An 18,211-nucleotide genomic window follows, 5' to 3' on the forward strand; every position below is an offset into this window, starting at 1 on the left:
GGCACTGTCCTGCCGTGCTGTGGGAACCAGACAGGCACAGGTCCCGGTCCGCAGGGGCTGACATTCTAGTAGAGGTGACAGATTAAAGAAATACCTGTAAAACAGGCCTGGAACAAGAGCTATGGAAGCAGCATAGGAACAAGGGATAGACACTGATGGGGAGGGACTATCCTTGATCAAGTCAAGGATGACCTCTGTTTTGAGGAAAGACATGAATGGTATGGAGGAGCATGCCATGGAAACTCCTTGGGAAAGAGTGTTAATAGATGAGGGAAGGGCATGTGCAAAGGCCCCGAAGTGGAACTGAGCAGGCCTGAATATCACCAAGGAGCGTGTGGCTGGACTGGCATGATCCCACTGAGCGACGGAGGGTGTGGTCAGGGATATATCAGGGTCACGTCAGGGACTGGCCGGCTGCAGGGGGCACTTACGACACAACTGATGTTGGGATGGTTGGGAAGCAGGGGAGTATAAGGTCTGGTGGGCATGTTTAAAGGTGACCTGGGGGAGGCCGTGTGGAGAATAGAGAGGGGGAGTAAGAAGGGGAGCAGAGACAGCAGTTAAGAGGCACTGGTGGTAACATGGGAGAGACAGCGGCCTAGCCAAGAGGGTTGCCAACAGGCTGCGAGAGGTGGTGAGATCCAGACGAGGGAGGAGCAGCGGGCAGAACCCACTGGTGGACCAGAGGGGGTGAAGGATCGGCCATGTTGTCGGCGGGCCCCGGGCTTCTTCAGCTCAGCGACTGTGGCACTGCTCCCCTTGAACTAATTTTGATTCCTCTCTTACAAAGACAGTGTCGGGTCACTCTTACAGAAAAGTAAGGAAGATCAGAGGGGAAGCGCAGCAGCATACTGGCACTGATGCCATCAGGTGGTCCTGATTATCTGTGTTGCACGTTACTGTAAATGTCTGATGTACAATAAGCCAGTTTGTCGAACCTATGCCGTTAGTCAACCTGCCCCAACCAGGGATACTCTGGTATCACCACCTCCTGTTTGGTGATAAAATGAGGAGATTTGAGATGCCCAGAGTACGTTTTCCCAACACGTAATCTTAGGTCCTCTGCATCAGAATTACTTGGAAAGGTTTAACCCAGAGGCCCCAGAACCCTGCTGAGAACCAGCTAAATTCCTGGGGTTGGGTTCCCAGGAGTCTGCATTGCTCAAGTGTCCAGGGGATCCCCATGCAAATGAAAGGTTTTCTTTATTGTGATAAAAAGCACATAATGTAAAATTGTCCATCTTAGTCATCTTTCAGCACATACTTCAGTAATGTTAATTATATTCACATTGTTGTGAAAAAGATCTCCAGAACTTTTTCATCTTGCAAATCTTGAAACTCTATTGCAATTGAATGGCAGCTCCCCTTCCCCTCTCCTCTCCGCATGCTCGCGCCATTCTCGCCTCTGTTTCTATGTATCTGACTACTTTAGATACTCCGAGGAAAAGGAATTCTGGAGTAGCTGTGTTTTTGTGACGGGCTAACGTCACTCCCCTGCTGTCTTCCGGGCTCACCCCTGTTGCCTGTAGCAGGCGTCCTTTCAAAGCTGGGTCACGTTGCATTGCCTGTCTGGACCACACTTAGCCCATCCATCCATCCATCAGTGGACACTTGGGTTGCGTCCATCTCTTGGCTATTGGGAATAGTGCTGCCATGCACGTGGGTGTGCAAATATCTCTTTAAGGGCCCTGCTTTCAGTTTCTTTGGATATTTATACCTGGAAGTGGAATGCAAATTAAAACTTTAAAAGCATTCTTCTCCACTACTGAAGACATTTTTAGAAATGGCACTGTCCTGTGTTTTGGTGATGGTGGTGGGTATCATATACAGAACTAAATATACAGGGGCACCGCACACATGCACACACATGAGTACAAATACAACTGAGGAAACCTGAATAAGATCCGGGACTGTGTTGGTGTCAGTGTTCCACTTGCAATACCGTGCTATCCTTCTGTGAGAAGTCACCGTTGGGGGAAACTGGATAAGGGGCGCTGGTAGCTCTCTGCACTATTTCTTCCACATTCATGTGACTCGAAAGTTCTTTTAAGATAAGAAATTAAATTTAAAAAGGAAAACATTGCCCTCACTTCCCTTGAGGTTCGAGTGTGCTGCTGAAAGGCCTGGTCTGTATGGCACAGGGAGAGACTGGAGCAGGAAGGGAGGCTGAGTGCTCAGCAGACCTAGGGGCATGGCGGCCCAAAGCCCGGACGGTGGGGCCAGCAGAGCAGGGCTGGGGGACCCCCAGGTGTTCGATGAGAGCCAGGAAGACAGCGAGGTCGTCAGAACTGTCTGCGGAGTGTGGGCCCGGATGCGGGCACCTTCCTCACAGCACATTGGTTCTGGGAACAGGGTGGAACAGGCAGGAAGGAGACACGTGGGTGGGGCCCGTGACCTGAGCCAAATCCACTCCTCACCTGAAGACCTGGAGAGGGGACTTCGCCCCGAGAGGCTGACTCATCTTCTTGATTCTCAGTGGGCTTCAGCTTCCTACAGGCAGCCTCCACGGCATAGCACAGACTCTCCTGGGGTGCTTGCGATGGCGAATGGCGACTGGCAACAGAGGGTTACAGGGCTACTGTTCTTACTTTACAAAACACATTCAAGGATAATGGCAGCAACTTTATTTAGCACACGCGATGGGCCAGATATTTTGCTCAAGGCAACAACCCTGTGAGACAGGTGCCATGTTCCTGTTTTAAAGATGAGGAAGTTGAGATTCTAAGAGGGGAACCCAACTGGTTTAAAATCACAGAACTAAGAAGGGGAAAAGTGGGGACTTGAAGCCAAGTCTCCTTCAAACAAAAGTCCACACCTGGGACCTCAGCTGTTTCCTGGTTCTCAGAATTTATCAGTGAGATTAAAAGTGAAGCTTCAGAGGAAAAGCTGACCTTGATAACAGTGATGGGTCAAAAAGGAAGCTGAAGGGCCCAAGTTCAGTGCTATAAAGTTCTGTCAAGTGCATCAAGGCTGTTTTTTTATCTAAAAATCAGGGACCCGTGAAGACTGGTAGACCAGCCAGTCTCTGCGTTCTGCTCTAATACTGCACATGTCTTCCATGCCTAGAGTCCACTGGCTCCTCATCCATCCCCAGTGTGAGCGACGCTGCGTATCCTGAAGTTCAGCAGACTCGTAGCTCCCAGGTGTGATAACCTGTAGCCAATCTGTCACCAATTTTTAAATATATTTTACAGATTCTTTTTTAACTCTGAAGTTAACGTATGCCGATTATAGAAACTCAAGAAAGGTATAGAGAGACAGAGCAAAAATCACCCGCAATAAAACTACTATTCATATTTTATATAATCTTACTAGTGTAATGTCTTTGCCTGTTTTTCCCAAAATTACATTATACAGCCCATACTATTTTACAATCATATTTTATTTCATACTATGAACACCATACCATTAATATTTTTTTTCCATTCCCTGAAGTGGTTCTTCAATATACCGTTCTCCTCTGTCCAGATACCATAATTTATTTCATCAATAGCCTGTTAGAACATTGTGTTGTTTGTAGTATTTCCTGTCTTCAAGCAATACTGAAATGAGTAGACATGTCACTAAACATCCCCCAGCCTCCAGCACACACATAAAGCCCCCAGGCTAAATTTCTGCACGTGAAGTCATGTTTCCAAGGCTTGTGATGCGTACTGATAAACTGCATTTCAGGAAGATCATCTACTGATGTGTGAGAATTTGTTTCCTCACAAGTTTGCCAAACACTATTGGGTTTTTCTAGTTATTTTGGCAATTTTATAAGCAAAAAGCCATCTCATTATAATTTTATGTTTATTGCCTTTTCATTTCCTTGTTTTACTAATGATTGTTTTTTTTTTCCCTATTGATTTTTAACCAGCTCTTTGTATATGCAGGACAGTAAGCCTCTGTTTGACACGATACACATATTTTTCTCAGATTTCTGTTTATTTATGATCTTCTAATCACATAAAATCTTGCCTTTAAGTAGTTTAATCTCTCAATAATTCACGTAATAACTTATACTTTTATTACTGGTTTATGAAGGCCCTTCCTGCTCCCTTACATAAATATTCAATGGCTTTTTTTCTCCTAATACTTTAATCTACCTAGAATTTATTAGGCTATACTTTACATTTTTATATATCATCTTTAATTTTGGAGAACATCATGTTTTATAAAATACATTTTAAAACTTATTTAACAAAATGATGCTAGATCTGTAAACTGAAAAAGAAGAAAAGAAAGGAAAAGTACTGCATTCCAGTGTATTCCTCTGAATTTTACATCTGGGGAGGGAGAAGGGCAAGAGAAAATAAAGTCCCCAATAATTTTCTCCTATGGCTTTGTTTTCAAAAGTATTATATTTCTTATCTTTGTACAAAAATCCCCTTAACCCTTGTACATATCCTAAATAGACTTGGCATAATTCCATCATCCATGATTTATAAAAATTTTACTTGAAGCAATTACAATTTTCAGCCTATGCCCCCTCTTGGGATAGAGGATATTCACTGGGACTTTACCAAGCTGCTTAAATAAAATTATTTTGAATATCTGCATAGATGTCTTCCACATAATTAAAGTTACTTCAAAAGTTTAGTAGAAAAATGCCCTCAAAGTCCAGCACGGTTGTGAGCATGCATACATAAGAAAAAAGAGTTTTCATTATGATTGGCAGAAAACATACTTTAAAAGTAAAATTTCAAATGGACAAAGGGTATTCCATTGCTCTAAGCAGAGCAAGCTTTTCAAAGAACATTTGATAATAGTATCAAGATCCTTAATTAATAATCTGACAAGAATCTCACAAGTAGGAAACTTTTATGGTCCCTTCGATCATTCTTAGAGGGAGCTGTAAACAGCACATTCCGTCCATCAGGGGGAAGCTTACACACAGCTGTGTAAGTGAAGGTAGGCGAATGTTACAAAAGGCTAAAAATATCTTTTCCCTGGGAACTCGCCAGGAGCTGGTCTATAATGAGATTCAACTTCGATAAATGAATAAAGCTGAGAAAAATAACTTGAAATGCAAGTGATTGGTGTCAGAGAGAAATCTAGATTACTGTAATAGAAAAGCAGTTCCAGGGGGTAACGGCTGACAAATAAGAATTGAGTGGAGGAAACTGCACCCGCATTTGCAAAATTCTACAAATGCCTATTGAACGCCAAGGTTACCAAACCCGCCTCTAATCTAACAAGGCTTTGTTTAGAATTCCATAGGTGCCAGTAATTGTGCTACACACACCCGTTTGTCTCTTTATTCCTTTAATGACAACAAAAAAATGAGAGCAACATCCTGAACCCCATTTGTGACATGGGCAAACTAAGAGCTGGGAAACTAACGCTCCTTAATAAGAAGGACCACAGTGTGAGCTGCTTGCCTGGGACAGCCTCGGGGGTGTGTACCTGTTGTTTCAGCTTCATTGTTAATAGCACCTGCTTTCATTCTAGAAAGTGTTCCAGTTTGAGCCGCAGTCTTAATTTCCTATTGCTGCTATAGCAAGTTAGCACAAACGTGGGACTCAAAACAACACAAATTTGTTATCTTGCACCTTTGTAGGTCTGGAGTCCACATGCACTTCTGGAGGCTATGGAGGAGGACGCTTGCCTTTTCCAGCATGCAGGGGCGGCCCACATCCCTCAGCTCACGGCCTCTTCTCCGTCTGCAAAGGCAGCAATGGCTGGGCGCGTCACTCAGACCTCTCCTTTCCTTCCTCGTAAGGACCCCTTGTGATTCCACAAAACCCACTCAGATAATCCACGCTGATCTCTCTACTAAGACTGGCTGGTCAGGCACCTTAATTCTGTTGAAACCTTAATTCCCCTTCGCCATGTAACCTAACATATCTGTAATCTGGGGATTAGAACATAAAAATCTGTAGGAGGGGCATTATTCTGCCAACCACAGCCACTCAATAGGGAGCAAAGGCAAAATTTGAAGACAGGCTTTCTGATTCAAAGTCAAGTGTAAGTCCAGTGATCATCACAGATGTCTTGGGTGGAAAAGCCTTGTTTGATCTTTGTGAGATGTTGGTTCATGGGCAAGTGTATGATAATGGCAAGCAGACCCTCAATACGGATTTTTTTCAATGCTTTCTTTAGTCAAGGCACTTAATCAGGTGTAGAAGGAATGCCTAGAAAACAGTGTTCCTACCTTCAAGTTGTTATGATCTAATTGGGCCTTGAGTATATTCTCCTCTGCATGCAGAATACATCAGGCTCTACATGTTTCACTGGAGATGTCCAAGGAGCCTGTAATAGATGAATATAATACTATGTTAACTATATAGGTAAGAACTCAGATGCAAAAAGTAAGAGAAAGATACATTTCACATTAATCAATTAAGTTAGGATTTGTTTTATCATTTTCTTTTTCTTTCTTATCACCAAAAACACTATTCATAGTGGAAAATATAGTTTTTACTTCCAAATACTTTCAACCTTTAGAGATCACCTGTTATAAATAAACTCACAATAGCCTACTTGCACAAAATCTCGTGAGCTCTTTACTTCCTAGACTTTTATGGAATTGTTTTTTTCAAGCTGCAAATATCTCTGAGATAATCAAGACATGCTTACAACTGCCCTCAGGAAGATTATATCAAGTTCAGACCCTGCTAGCATGGAACCTGGTGCTTATTTCACATCTTCACCACCGTCGGCTCTCATCTCCTCTTCATCCTCATCCTCTGTGGAGGCAAATGCTGGCATTTCATTGTCCATATGCATTCCAAGGTTTGTGTGAGTCTCTGTGTCTGAACTCACAGTCATTGTTCACTGGAGATGTCCAGTATTCCCTAGGTCTATGTATGTCCTAATTGCAGGCAGTCAACTTCCCATTATCATTTTACATTTCAAGCATTAAAACTATTCTTCTTATTAGAGATGGTATTTGGAATGAAAGGAATGAGGCCCCTCTCTGTGACTTGTAAACGGCCCAAGTGGTAGTCCCTGGCAAACTTCTAAAATATTTCAGAGATGGTATAAACCACAGTGTCCCTGTCAGAAAACGTTTTAGTGTCTCCAAAAGGTAACCTGGAAAGAACACACTCTCTTAGGTGGGAGATACCTGATCTGTGTCCAAGTGAGAAACTCAGTCACGTTAGATTAGAGTCATAGCTCCTACATTCTCTTCATTTTAATTCAAAAACTGATAACCAGATGTTGAAGTACATCATCTCAAATGAATAATTTACTGTGTGAGTTTCACTTCATTTCAATATTTAGCCCAAAGCAGGATTATATAAGACTTCAAAAAGGTCATTGAAGTGTTTTCTGCGTTTACTTCAAAATGACTCATGAGTCCATAGACTGTGTACGTCACAATTTGTTTCTTATTCAGTGGATCCAGGTTTGACATCTGTTGCTTTTTGGGTCATCTCGTATTATAAAAAAATACTGGGTTTGAAGAGCTAGCTTCTTCGTTTTCATCGTGATTCAAACACTGTGCAGCACGTTTCCCTTCCGTCGGTCCGTCCCTTGGGGTGAGATCACAGTATCAGACTTCGCCAGGCTCAGTTGTGTCTTTCACAAAGGGAGATGAGCAGAAGAGGCAAATGAGGGCAGGAGGTTAAGTTTATCATCACACTGATGGTCGATGGGCTGGTACACGCTTTGTAGTTTGATCCATTATGTTCCTGTTTTTTAAAGGGGTTCTTGGCTGTGTGCTGTACACGGCCCATCTTCATTATTATGGTGCGTTAACTGGTTTGAAGAGTCATGGATTTACAGGTTGTGACTTGATAGTTCACACCCCTAGTGGACATTCCCCCAAGATATGGAAGGAAAATAGAAAGCCTAGGCACTGGGGTGCCGGGAGGGGTGTTCAGGGGGACCCCGCTCTGATGCTCTCCTAAGGAGAGTCTAGCAACTTAGCTTCCAGTATGGCTGCTGTGGCTTTTTGTCACCTCCTCCCCCTGTCAGAGGTAAGTCCCCTCTCTCCTCCGACACACAGGACTCAGAAGATTAGTACTAGTGACCTGGTGCCCATCTACCACGGCTCCTCGAAACGTAGCCATTACCTGTGTCCGTGCGTTACCTTATGTCTCCCCTCTTGGATAAAGTATTTTTGCTTTAAACAGATTAGGGGTGGTTTGCATACCCTGTTCCCCTCCCCATTCTATTCACTGTGGTCATCTGAGAGGTGCATTTATAAGAGGGACATATTTTTTTGTCTTTTCTTTTCAAAAGGTCTGGGACATTCCAGAAGGGAGCATGTTGTAGCTAGGCTGATACTGTGGTGAAGTGTTATACTGTCAGAGGCTTGCAGTGTGTTTTAATGTGTATTTTCATGTACATGAATATGTGTTTTGTGCGTATGTATATGCATGTGTGCATGGTGTGTTGGAGGGGGGTCTAAAGTCTCCTCTAGCGAGATCCACAGAAAACATTCCCTCTGCCTGGCCTGTATATTCGGGGTGATGAAAGAGTCCAAAGGCAGCAGAGTGGAATTCCTAGCAGGTGGTACAACTCTACCTTCTGTTTGGAAGCTGTTCTCCTGCATCTAAACCTGGGAATGCCATGCCCCAGCTCCATGAGCCCTTGAGTTACCCTCCAATTCCCAGGTCCTAGGGCAGCATAGCACAAACAGCGATGTGCACCCAAATCCCTAGAAACGGGATAAAATGCATAGCTGTCTCGGTAGGGTCTGAGTAGGGCTGAGAGTCTGCATTTCCAGCCAGCTCCCAGGGGATGCCAGTTCTGCTGGTCTCAGGACTGCACTTTGAACAGCAAGGCCCTAGACGCATGGTGCAGAGGGTGGTCAAATGCAGAACTTCAGAGTTCAGGCTGCCCACCATGGAATAAGTTCTCAGGCACTGCCTTGTCCAAGAACCTCGGGCTACTGTTTCTAGCTGTAAGTCCCTGAGCTTCTCTCTCTCTGGTTCTGCAGTGGGCCACGTTATTATCCCAGGGATGTTACCCCTTATTACTTCCAAGATCAACCACCGAAAATAAGAACCAAAGTCCTCCAGTCCAAGGAGGTGCTATAGAAATGGCGAGAGTGGGTGTGTCCATCCCCCTCGAGCAGTTAGGTACTGCATTGCTTCCTGCCAACTGCCACCAGTTTGCTTTTCTCATAGTAGGTCTCTAAGTGGCATCTCACTCTGACCATAAAGAATAGGTATTAGAGTGCCTCCCTCTGATGCCCTCCTGTTGGCTTCCGAACCCCCAAGCATGACAGCCCCAAGAATGTATCTTGTCATTCAAAGGAAACAAATATTGTCCCAGTCTTCCCAGACTGAAGATCTAGGGTATTTCTGTTTTCAAGAGGGAAGGAAGGCGAACATATGCTATTGAACACTTATTCACTGAAACGGGAGGTACTCTCTGAAATTCCAGAGCCCTGCTCCAGAAAGTTCCTCATTTGCTCACTGTGGAAGCCAGGTGCTCTTCACATAAGAGCAGTTATGAAAATTCCCTGGGATGTCAGATTTTTTAAGTAAGTGACTGGATAGATAGGCCCTCTTTACTAATAACATCATCTTGCTCAATTTTCATGCACATTATTAATATCCTTTTGCAACGGCATGGACTCCTAGTAGTCCCCAGCATTTCCCCTCATAGGCTTTGTTTCCCTTTCTTAGGAACAAGCATGGTACCCTTTCCCTCCCTCATCCGTGCTTACCCAGCAGTTCACAGACTAAAAAACCTTCTCTCACGTTGCCCAAATTATTTCATGCAAAGAATGTTCTTGCAGGATAAACCCCCTTTTACTCCAGTGGAATTGAGTGGCGCTGCAACTGCTTGACTTCATCTGATACCAGTACCATCCCTAAAGTAATGCCGACGTTGGGGCCTCTCTGCACTTGCTGTTTCTGTGTCTGGAACCCTTTTCCCAGCGTTTCTGCAAGGCTGCCTCCTTCTGCTTTCTTGTCATTCACGTCTCGGCTGAAAAGTTTCAAACTATTTGATCTGGACTAGGTACCTTCCCCTACTCTCTCTCTCTCTCTCTCTCTCTCTCTCTCTCTCTCTCTCCCAGTCCCACTGTGGCTAATGCGACTGAAGAACTGGAGTTCTTATTTTACTTATTTTCATTTAATTAATTTTTAATAGAAGCATAGTTGCTACATAATATCAGTTTTAGGAGTACAACATAGTGATTCAACGATCATATGCATGATGAAATGTTCAGCATGGTAAGTGTAGTTACCATCTGTCGCCACACCAAGTTACTGCAATATGAGTGACTATATACCCTATGCTATACTTTTCATCCCTGTGACTTATTTACTTTTATCATTGGAAGTTTTTACCTCTTTATTATCCCCTTCAACTATCTTTGCCCATCCCCTCAGTCATTTTTTTTATGGCTGAATATTTATCTTCATTTAATTTAAATTTAAAAAGCCACACATAGCTGGCGGCTGCCATATTGGACATTGTAGCTTTAATACATCAACCTATTCTATTCTTTCATATCCCTTATCTCTAACTGAAATTATCTTGTTCATAAATTTAACACTCTTTGTCATCTCTTCATGAGAATGTCTCTTCTGTTAACTGCTGGCTATCCAATGCTCAGTACAGGGAATGACATGCAGTAAGTCCTCAATGAATTTGTTTTTAACTTGACTTTAAAATTAATAAATGCCCTTTGAGAACATTTTGTTGTTTTTAAATGCTCTTCCAAAGGCCTTACTTCTAACAACATTGTTTTCCATTAAAAAATCCAAGAGTCAACCTCTGGGTAGTTTTGTGACATAAAACACTCTCAGGTTATATATTTATGTAGTTGGTTTTATGAGATTCACCAGGCATTGATCCTCACTAATCACATCTCCTTTCTGTCCCTCGGTCTTTCCATGATGTTGAGGTGGGTCTGGAGTCCACCGCTCCTGGTTCCAACGTATTTGTCTATCAGGAAACTGTGAATTCTGTTTCTCTGTCCTACCTGTGGCTGCTGGTACTGCCCAAGTCTCGTAGAAAGTGGAAGTCCTAGAGGCCATCGAGGGGACACACTGTGGGTTGGCCCTGTGGGCTGAACCCGGCCAATCAGAGGCTCGCCTCACCCTCCCCTATCCTTGGAATGGACGCTCTGAACCCATGCCCGGGGTGGGAGCCGTATTTAGGCACACAGCTCCGAGAACACCAGAGCTGGGGGGTTTACAAGACTGAATCTGGTTCAGGCCTCTATATAAGCTTGTAGGATTCTGGCGGGTGGGTGCAGAGATCTACTCGTTTGCCACTGCCCAGGACCAGCCTTGTAAGTAAGTTCCCCTGCTCCTTAAACCTGCCACCCAGCTCCACGGAGCAGCGTGCCCCTCCCTTATGGTTCTCCTTGCCTTTCAGGTGTAGCGGCCAGTTTGCAAACCAAAAGGAAGCCTAAAATTCAGATCCACTACATCTGTTGTCTTTAGACACAGGTTTTTTGGCTGAGTTAAAGTCAGGTCTTTGGCTATTTTGGAAAGACAGAAGGCCAGACCTTCATTACTACATGCAATTGCCTCAAGGCTTTGTTTTGATTTCCTTTGGAAGTATTCTCAAGGTATTTTAAGAAAGCAGCATAAAAGGATGTGAGTTCCCTCCCTGCAAGATCTCTTTGGTGTGTAGGTGTTAAAGGGCTCTGCCCATTTCTTATTAATTAAGGTACACGTGCATTTTGACTAATCTGCCCCAGAAGTCAGTGTGTGTGTCTGTGTGTGAGTATATGAATTTGCTTGGGAAAGAACGAAGTATTGTTAAAGAAAAAATTAAGAAAATAGTCCTCTACCCAGGCATACCTGGTTTCATTTTTGCTTAATACATTCAAAATCTGTGCATACGTGTTTGCTACCCCTGTATGACGCACATGCCACTTTGTGTATTTTCACACAGTATTCTAAATTGATAAACAGGGTCTAATAATTATTTTATCTAATGGTTGTATTCTAGTCTACTGTTGTACAAACATTCATTTAACTTGTCCCCTTTCACTAGACATTTAGTGAATGCACTAAACTCCACAGTGAATAATTTTCATTTAGGTAATATGACCTAATTCAAATGGAACCAGAAGTGGTATCCAAATGGAACAAAATGTACGTGTCTTGCATAGCTTTTGCTCCGTTTTTCCCTGCTGTTTTCCAAAAGGGTGATAGCAGTTTACAACACCCTCAGGTGGGGTGCCACAGTACCAGGTGCTTCTCTTTCATTTTCCCCAGGTGGGCTAGTTTTGGCAATAGTGTAGATGACAGTCACAGTAGTAACAATAGCAGCAGCTAATATTCTTGAGATGTATTATGTGTCAGGCATTATACTAAGTGCTTTAGAAACATTGTCTACGGTGGCTAAAAATGTAAACTGTGGAGGCTGACTTCACGGGCTCAAACCCAGACATCACCACTTAGCCTCTATTTGTCTCCTTTCCCTCCTAGCAAATGGTTCATAGGGTCTCCTTGAAGATCAAGTGAGTTAATATAGTAGATCCTAGGTAAGCACTGTGGAATGTTGGTCATTATTCCTAATAATGGGCGGTTTTATTCACCCCACTTTACTGATGAGAAACCAAGAGATTAAGGGTATCGCTCAAGGCCCCATAGCTAGTGAAAAGTTATGCTGGGATGCCAACTGCAGAGGCCCTTTTCTGACTGAAATACTCAGCCACCCCCAAAGCGGGGCCCACCACTCGTATCTAAGCAGTGTTACTGCTGCCATGGAGTTGAATCAAAGCTGAATTAGACACAGAAAATGAGAGCAGAGTCCCTCATTCACTGGGAATGTCCTGGCAGAACTCCTTGCTCCCAGGACAAGCAGTAAAGCTGGGTTTTTTGTGTTACTGTTTTCTTCATCTTTGAGATCTGAAGGTAATTCTGTAAAGAAATGCTTTTAAAGCCCCCTAGAATGTAAGGGCTGCGGGGAGGGACCCGGGGGTCTCATTCAGGACCCTGCAGGTGACTTCCTTGCCTCAGAAAGGCTCTCTGTAAATACGCACCGACCTGAATTTCTCCTCAACAGTACCATACACACTTTGGGTTATTTCTTAATGTACTCTGTTCATAACTGCTTGGTCAGTTATTTTTATTAGCATAACATTCCTTTTAAGCATAATGATGTTGGGAAGAGCAGAAACACTGTAAGCACATTTTCTCAGCCCTGGCTGATTGTGTTTTCCTTTTTTTCCAGTTTTTTTGGACTTCCTTTGCAGATTTGATGAATTAATTCTAAATTTCCAAAGGGGACACCTACCAGGAACTGATCTTTGTCTTTTATTCTGTAATGTTTACTTTCTATTCTAGTCGCAGTGACTATCCATTGAGACCAAAGTTTGAATATTGCCAAGGGCTCATAAAATTGCTGATATAACCTACTTTCTCCAGAGAATCTGACTTTAATTTTCATAATGAATTAATGCCTTCTTTCTCCCCCATCTCTTTGCTCCAACAGCTCTTTGTGGAGACCACTGATGCTAATGGCAAAACTCTCGAGGGGCCCGTCCCTCTGGATATCATCGTGATTGATCAGAATGACAACAGGCCTATCTTCCGGGAAGGCCCCTACATCGGCCACGTCATGGAAGGGTCACCTACAGGTAGGAGATGTCGCTTATCATTAACATAATGTCTCGGGAATGGCTTGTGATTCTAGAGACGGTTTGCATGCTGCCCCAAGTTGTTGTTATGCATCGGCGTTGACGCAGTATCTCCCTGGGTAGAAGTAAGAGCTGGTAAGCAGCAACTACAGGCATGACTGGCGTACTGCAAGCCGTGAGGACATCTCCTGTCTCTGAAGGTCATCCTTCAAGGATGACCGACAGCTACGTCCCTAACATATGGCTGATGCTGGACACCGTGTCAAGATCAAACTCACCCTGTGAGACCCAAGGCTGAGCTCTGGCACAGCAGGGCTTTGAAGACAACGAAGGTCCCCGCTGCATGCTCCTTGGTTATTTCTTTTCATAATTATCTTTTTATAAGTATTTTGGAAAGACAGATAGGACTTTTTTCCCCCCTTCTTTTGAAGACATGCATGGAAAAAACTCTTGTCTTCAGTCAGAGTCAAAGGCCATTTTATTCCCCTCTGGAAATACATGTATTGAATGTTACGGAAATCACGCCAAGTGACCGCCGAGCTCCTGTTGTCTTTTTCCCACTCCCTGATATCTTTTTCCTATCAGGGAAGGTGTCACAATGCAGAGTTCCCTTTTTGGCCCAGTAGATGCTAACTAAGGCATGCCAGGACCAGCAGGCGCGGCCTCTCCTGAGTGTGGTGCTTGAAAAGTGAAAAGCAAAGCTGAAAACTCCCTGGTGTAAGGCTGGACTTGGAGCGAGGCTTTGCAGTGCGCCTGAGTGAACAGCGCCGTGTTAACGCTGTTGCCATGTCCAGATTACGTCTCAGCAAATGAGTAGAAGAGTCAGTCATTCTGTGGGTGAGCGGGGCACGGAAGCCTGAGAACCTCTTGGACTGGTTATTCTTCCCCTTTCGCCGAATTGATGGGATGTATCAATCACGTGTAGGTGCAGGAGGCTCGGGAAGCCTGGTCGTGGGGACCTGCCTCCACTAACGGGGGTTAATTGTATGCAACCCTCCTTCGCTTCATAGAGCTGGGTCTCTGCACCCCATCCGGTCTCAGGGGCAGGGGCAACCCTCTCCCTTCTGGGATTTTTGTTTTATTACTATTATATTTTATTGAAGTATATAATAGTAATTGAAGTATATAACAGTATCCAGTGTACTGCATACTGATTTAATAGTTAATTACATGGGCTTTGAATGAATTCTGCAAAAGAGGGAATTCCCTGTGTGCACAGGAGGGTATTTGGGGAAGCAGGAGACGGAGAGTGAGCAGGAGGGCGGGTCTGATGACCTCAGGGTGGGCCTTCCCCAAGGTAGTGCTCGGTGGGATGCTTCTGATGGAGAGATGGCTTCTGTGAGAGACCCCTGCATTCGGGTTTGATGTTGACAGAAATCTCCCTAAACAAGCAAATGTCCAGAACAAGTTAGGAGAACCTATGCAGGAAGCTGTTAAAGAGGCTGGAGTTTGGGCAGAGCAGAAAAATGATTCCCAGTTCCCCTCTGTGACACCCAAGCTCTGTGTGTGGGTGACTAGAATTCGAGATGGGCTGGAAAAGTGTTCTAAATGTAAATGACAATGGCTACAGTTGGGGCAGCTGTGAGCATGTGCGTGTCTTTGTATATTATGTGTATATGTGATTAGATGATGTCCCATTTTCCTCCTACTATGGCCTGCCTTAAAGTTTCAGAAAGAATTTCAAATGTTATTGCTTTATATACATGTCATATTTTCAAAGAAAATTGGAATTCTTTATGTACATTGAATTTCTTAAAACAGAAAGCATTGCTGGTAGGGTGGACGCATCTCCAGCAAAACAGAAACCACCTCCAGCTTCTATTTATGATTGGTATTATCCTGTAAAAATACATAAAGACTAGGGTACCGGTATGGAGTAGTGTCTTCCAGCCATGCAGAATCTGGGCGGGATCACTGTTGTCTTCTGTAGCGCCCTCTGAGTTTCACCATAAAGCAGGAATAGAAACAGAGTCAGTCAAATTTAGGATAGAGAATGTGGAAATGTTACAGAAACCTTTCAGAGGAAGAATCGCTGAGGTTGCTTGTCACCCTGTAGGGGCCTGGGGCAGGCTGGGCCTGAGGCATGGGGGAGGCCAGTGGGAATCCGGGAAAGGAGGTGGGGTGCCCTGTCCAGTTCCCTCTCCCCGTGTAAGCCATTTGTGTCAGAACAGCAAACCCCGCCTGGCTGCAGAAATGATCACCTCTCCTGTTTCCACGAAGCCCTGCTCATGTGTGGCTCACAGACCCCTGTGTGTTGTAGGCATTGTACTAGACCCATTTTGCAGAAGGTGGTGCTGACCTGAAAGAGCTCAGTGACTTGGCCCAGTTCACACAAATAGTAGATGCTGCAGTGTTCAGGATGCAACCTTATCATCTGCCTTCAAATCATGTGCTCTTTCCACTGTCCCATAAATGTCCTGGTGCGGTAGCCAGCAGACTCTGGCATCACCTAGCAGGACACTTACCGTGTGCCGAGACTGCCTAGACACCGCGTCATTTCCTCCGCCATGCCATTTCTTACCCTCAGGGTGGATGCCACACTCCCCATCATACATGTGGGAAACAGAATCTCAGAGAGGCCCTGGGGCTTTCCCAACATCACACAGCTGGTGGACAAGCCAGAAACTGTGTGCACATCTGTGGCTTCAAGGCACAGGCTTTCCCAGGCGCCGTGGTGGAGTGGGCCACCTTTCCTCCCATTCTTCACCATGGACTCTTTGCAGGCCCAGCTGCGGGGAGTATTTGGGCAATTCTGCCATGTGAACTGACTTAACTCCTCACCAAGTGACCAGCAATTCTGACTAAATAGGCAGGCTCACGAATCACTTTTAATATACCATGAGCTGTTGCTCTGTCTATAAGGCCACCCAGTATTAAACACTGAGGTCCCTGTCACCACTCCTCACTTTGTCCCGTCCCCCACGTAGCCAGGGCCAGCCTCACAGAGCCCCATGCTCAGAAGGGCCATGCTTAGTATCATGTTCTGCCGTCACCATCTTAGAATTCTTAATACTTGTTGAACAAGGACCCCTGCATTGTCATTTTTCTCCGAGCCCCACAAATTAGGTAGCTGGTCCAGAGTGTAGCATCATGGCCTAGAGCTGGTTCGAGGCTCCACTCAGCTCCTTAACAAGGTGAAACCTTGGGCAGGTTACTGAGCCTTCTAGAGGCCTCGGTCACTGTGCCTGGAGATGGGGTAGGTACGTAACAGTACCTGCTCTAGAGAAATACACCCAAGGATTAAATGAGACAACACGCTTCACTCAGCACTTAGAATATAATAAATGTTCCAGAAATGCCACTGTATTGTTAATGTTGCAATTATTCTTATTATTCTGGCAGCACAACTTGAGGGGAGGGGAGGCCCAGAGACACAGTGTGTGTGAAGGGACATCCATCTCCCAACACACCAGGCATCATTTTCGTGTTCCGATACCCTGATGCCATCAGCGCTAATCCATCACGGAGGAAGGTCACCCATATTTATCTGAATGTGCAGACAGGAGGCCATTTCCAGCCGCTCAGCACTAAACTCCAGGGTATTGTTTTGGGGAATCATTACTGGATGAAAGAAGATCAACAGAAAATAATGGGCTTTGAACTTCACAGATTATGAGTTGTTCCTTTTGTGGAATCACAAGGCATTGATGTATGGGACCCAAGCCCAGGCCCTGGCTGCTCTGTGGGGCCAGCCAAGCTCTGTGTATCTTGTGTTTTCAGAATACCAAGGTATTCTGAATAGCCAAGACCTCTTAAGTAGTGGACAAAGGGCTGGGACCCTTGAAGTTCCTGAAGGGTACACATGCCAGGGCCCCACAGTGCCTGGGGCACCAACTTCCCAGTGTTTAACCACTGGTAATCCTCTGGGCACCTTTGTAAAGGCTACCAGGAGTACAGGTATTCAAGACATCCTCCAGAAGCAGACCCCGGGGTGAGCACTGAGGGCATGCCTGCCTGAGAGGCACAGGACCCCACAGTAAGCTAGCCCCTGGAGTGAGCGATCGGGAGCCTGGTCCTTGGGTAGGGCTGGGAGTCTCCAGGAAATGACTTAAAATACACACATTGGAGTTATCCCAGCCAGGGGCCAGGCAGCTAGGCTCTCCACCCCCCACACCCATCACACCTTGGTTAAGGCTGACCCCAGAGGCACTCTAATCCCCAGGCACCTCCTGCAGCTGTGAGCGTGGGCTCACAGGCCCAGCAGCTCAGGGCCACCTTCCCGCAAGATACAGGAGCTCACTGCGGGGCCGGCCCCAGCTGTGCTCTCCCACACACACGGGCAGCTGGGAGAATGGCACCGCCACCCGGATGGGGGCCATTCGGAGATGTCAGGACCAGGGAAGTAACGGGAGGAGCATCTTAGTCCCCAAACTGCGGGGCTGAGAAAGACCAATGTGGCACCGGCCGTCCTGTTTCGGCAAGGGTGAGAACCTAGACGTGCATGTTCTGACTCCCCAGAGACGCCCTTTGCTGAGATGCCTGCTTGCACCTCCTCTGGGGGCAGGTGAAGAGAAGCACTTGAGCAGTGAGCATGCGTCCTCTGACGCTGAGGGCCTTGCTTCCTCTCTGGCTCCCTCTGTTTTCTCCCCTCCAGTGTTATCACTGAGCCTCTGCTCTGTGCCAGCACTAGTTCAAGGGCCGTGGGCCTGCCAGCCGCCGCACGTTCCCTCCTGGGGTGCACAGCCAAGCGGAGAGACTGGCCACAAATTAATAAGAATAGCA

The 18,211-nt window shown here is 45.4% G+C and overlaps 1 protein-coding gene across 2 annotated transcripts in view; it reads left to right on the forward strand.

Annotated features, from left to right (window-relative positions):
• CDH13 (cadherin 13) overlaps positions 1–18,211 on the forward strand; it is a 919,293-nt gene that overhangs the window by 585,601 nt on the left and 315,481 nt on the right. For both annotated transcript variants that reach the window (XM_073226070.1, XM_036993860.2), the window contains exon 6: positions 13,345–13,489. In XM_073226070.1, coding sequence (XP_073082171.1) covers positions 13,345–13,489 — 145 coding nt within the window. The remainder of the gene's footprint in view (positions 1–13,344; positions 13,490–18,211) is intronic.

This window comes from Manis javanica, chromosome 17, assembly GCF_040802235.1.
Source record: "Manis javanica isolate MJ-LG chromosome 17, MJ_LKY, whole genome shotgun sequence".
NCBI lineage: Eukaryota > Metazoa > Chordata > Mammalia > Pholidota > Manidae > Manis > Manis javanica.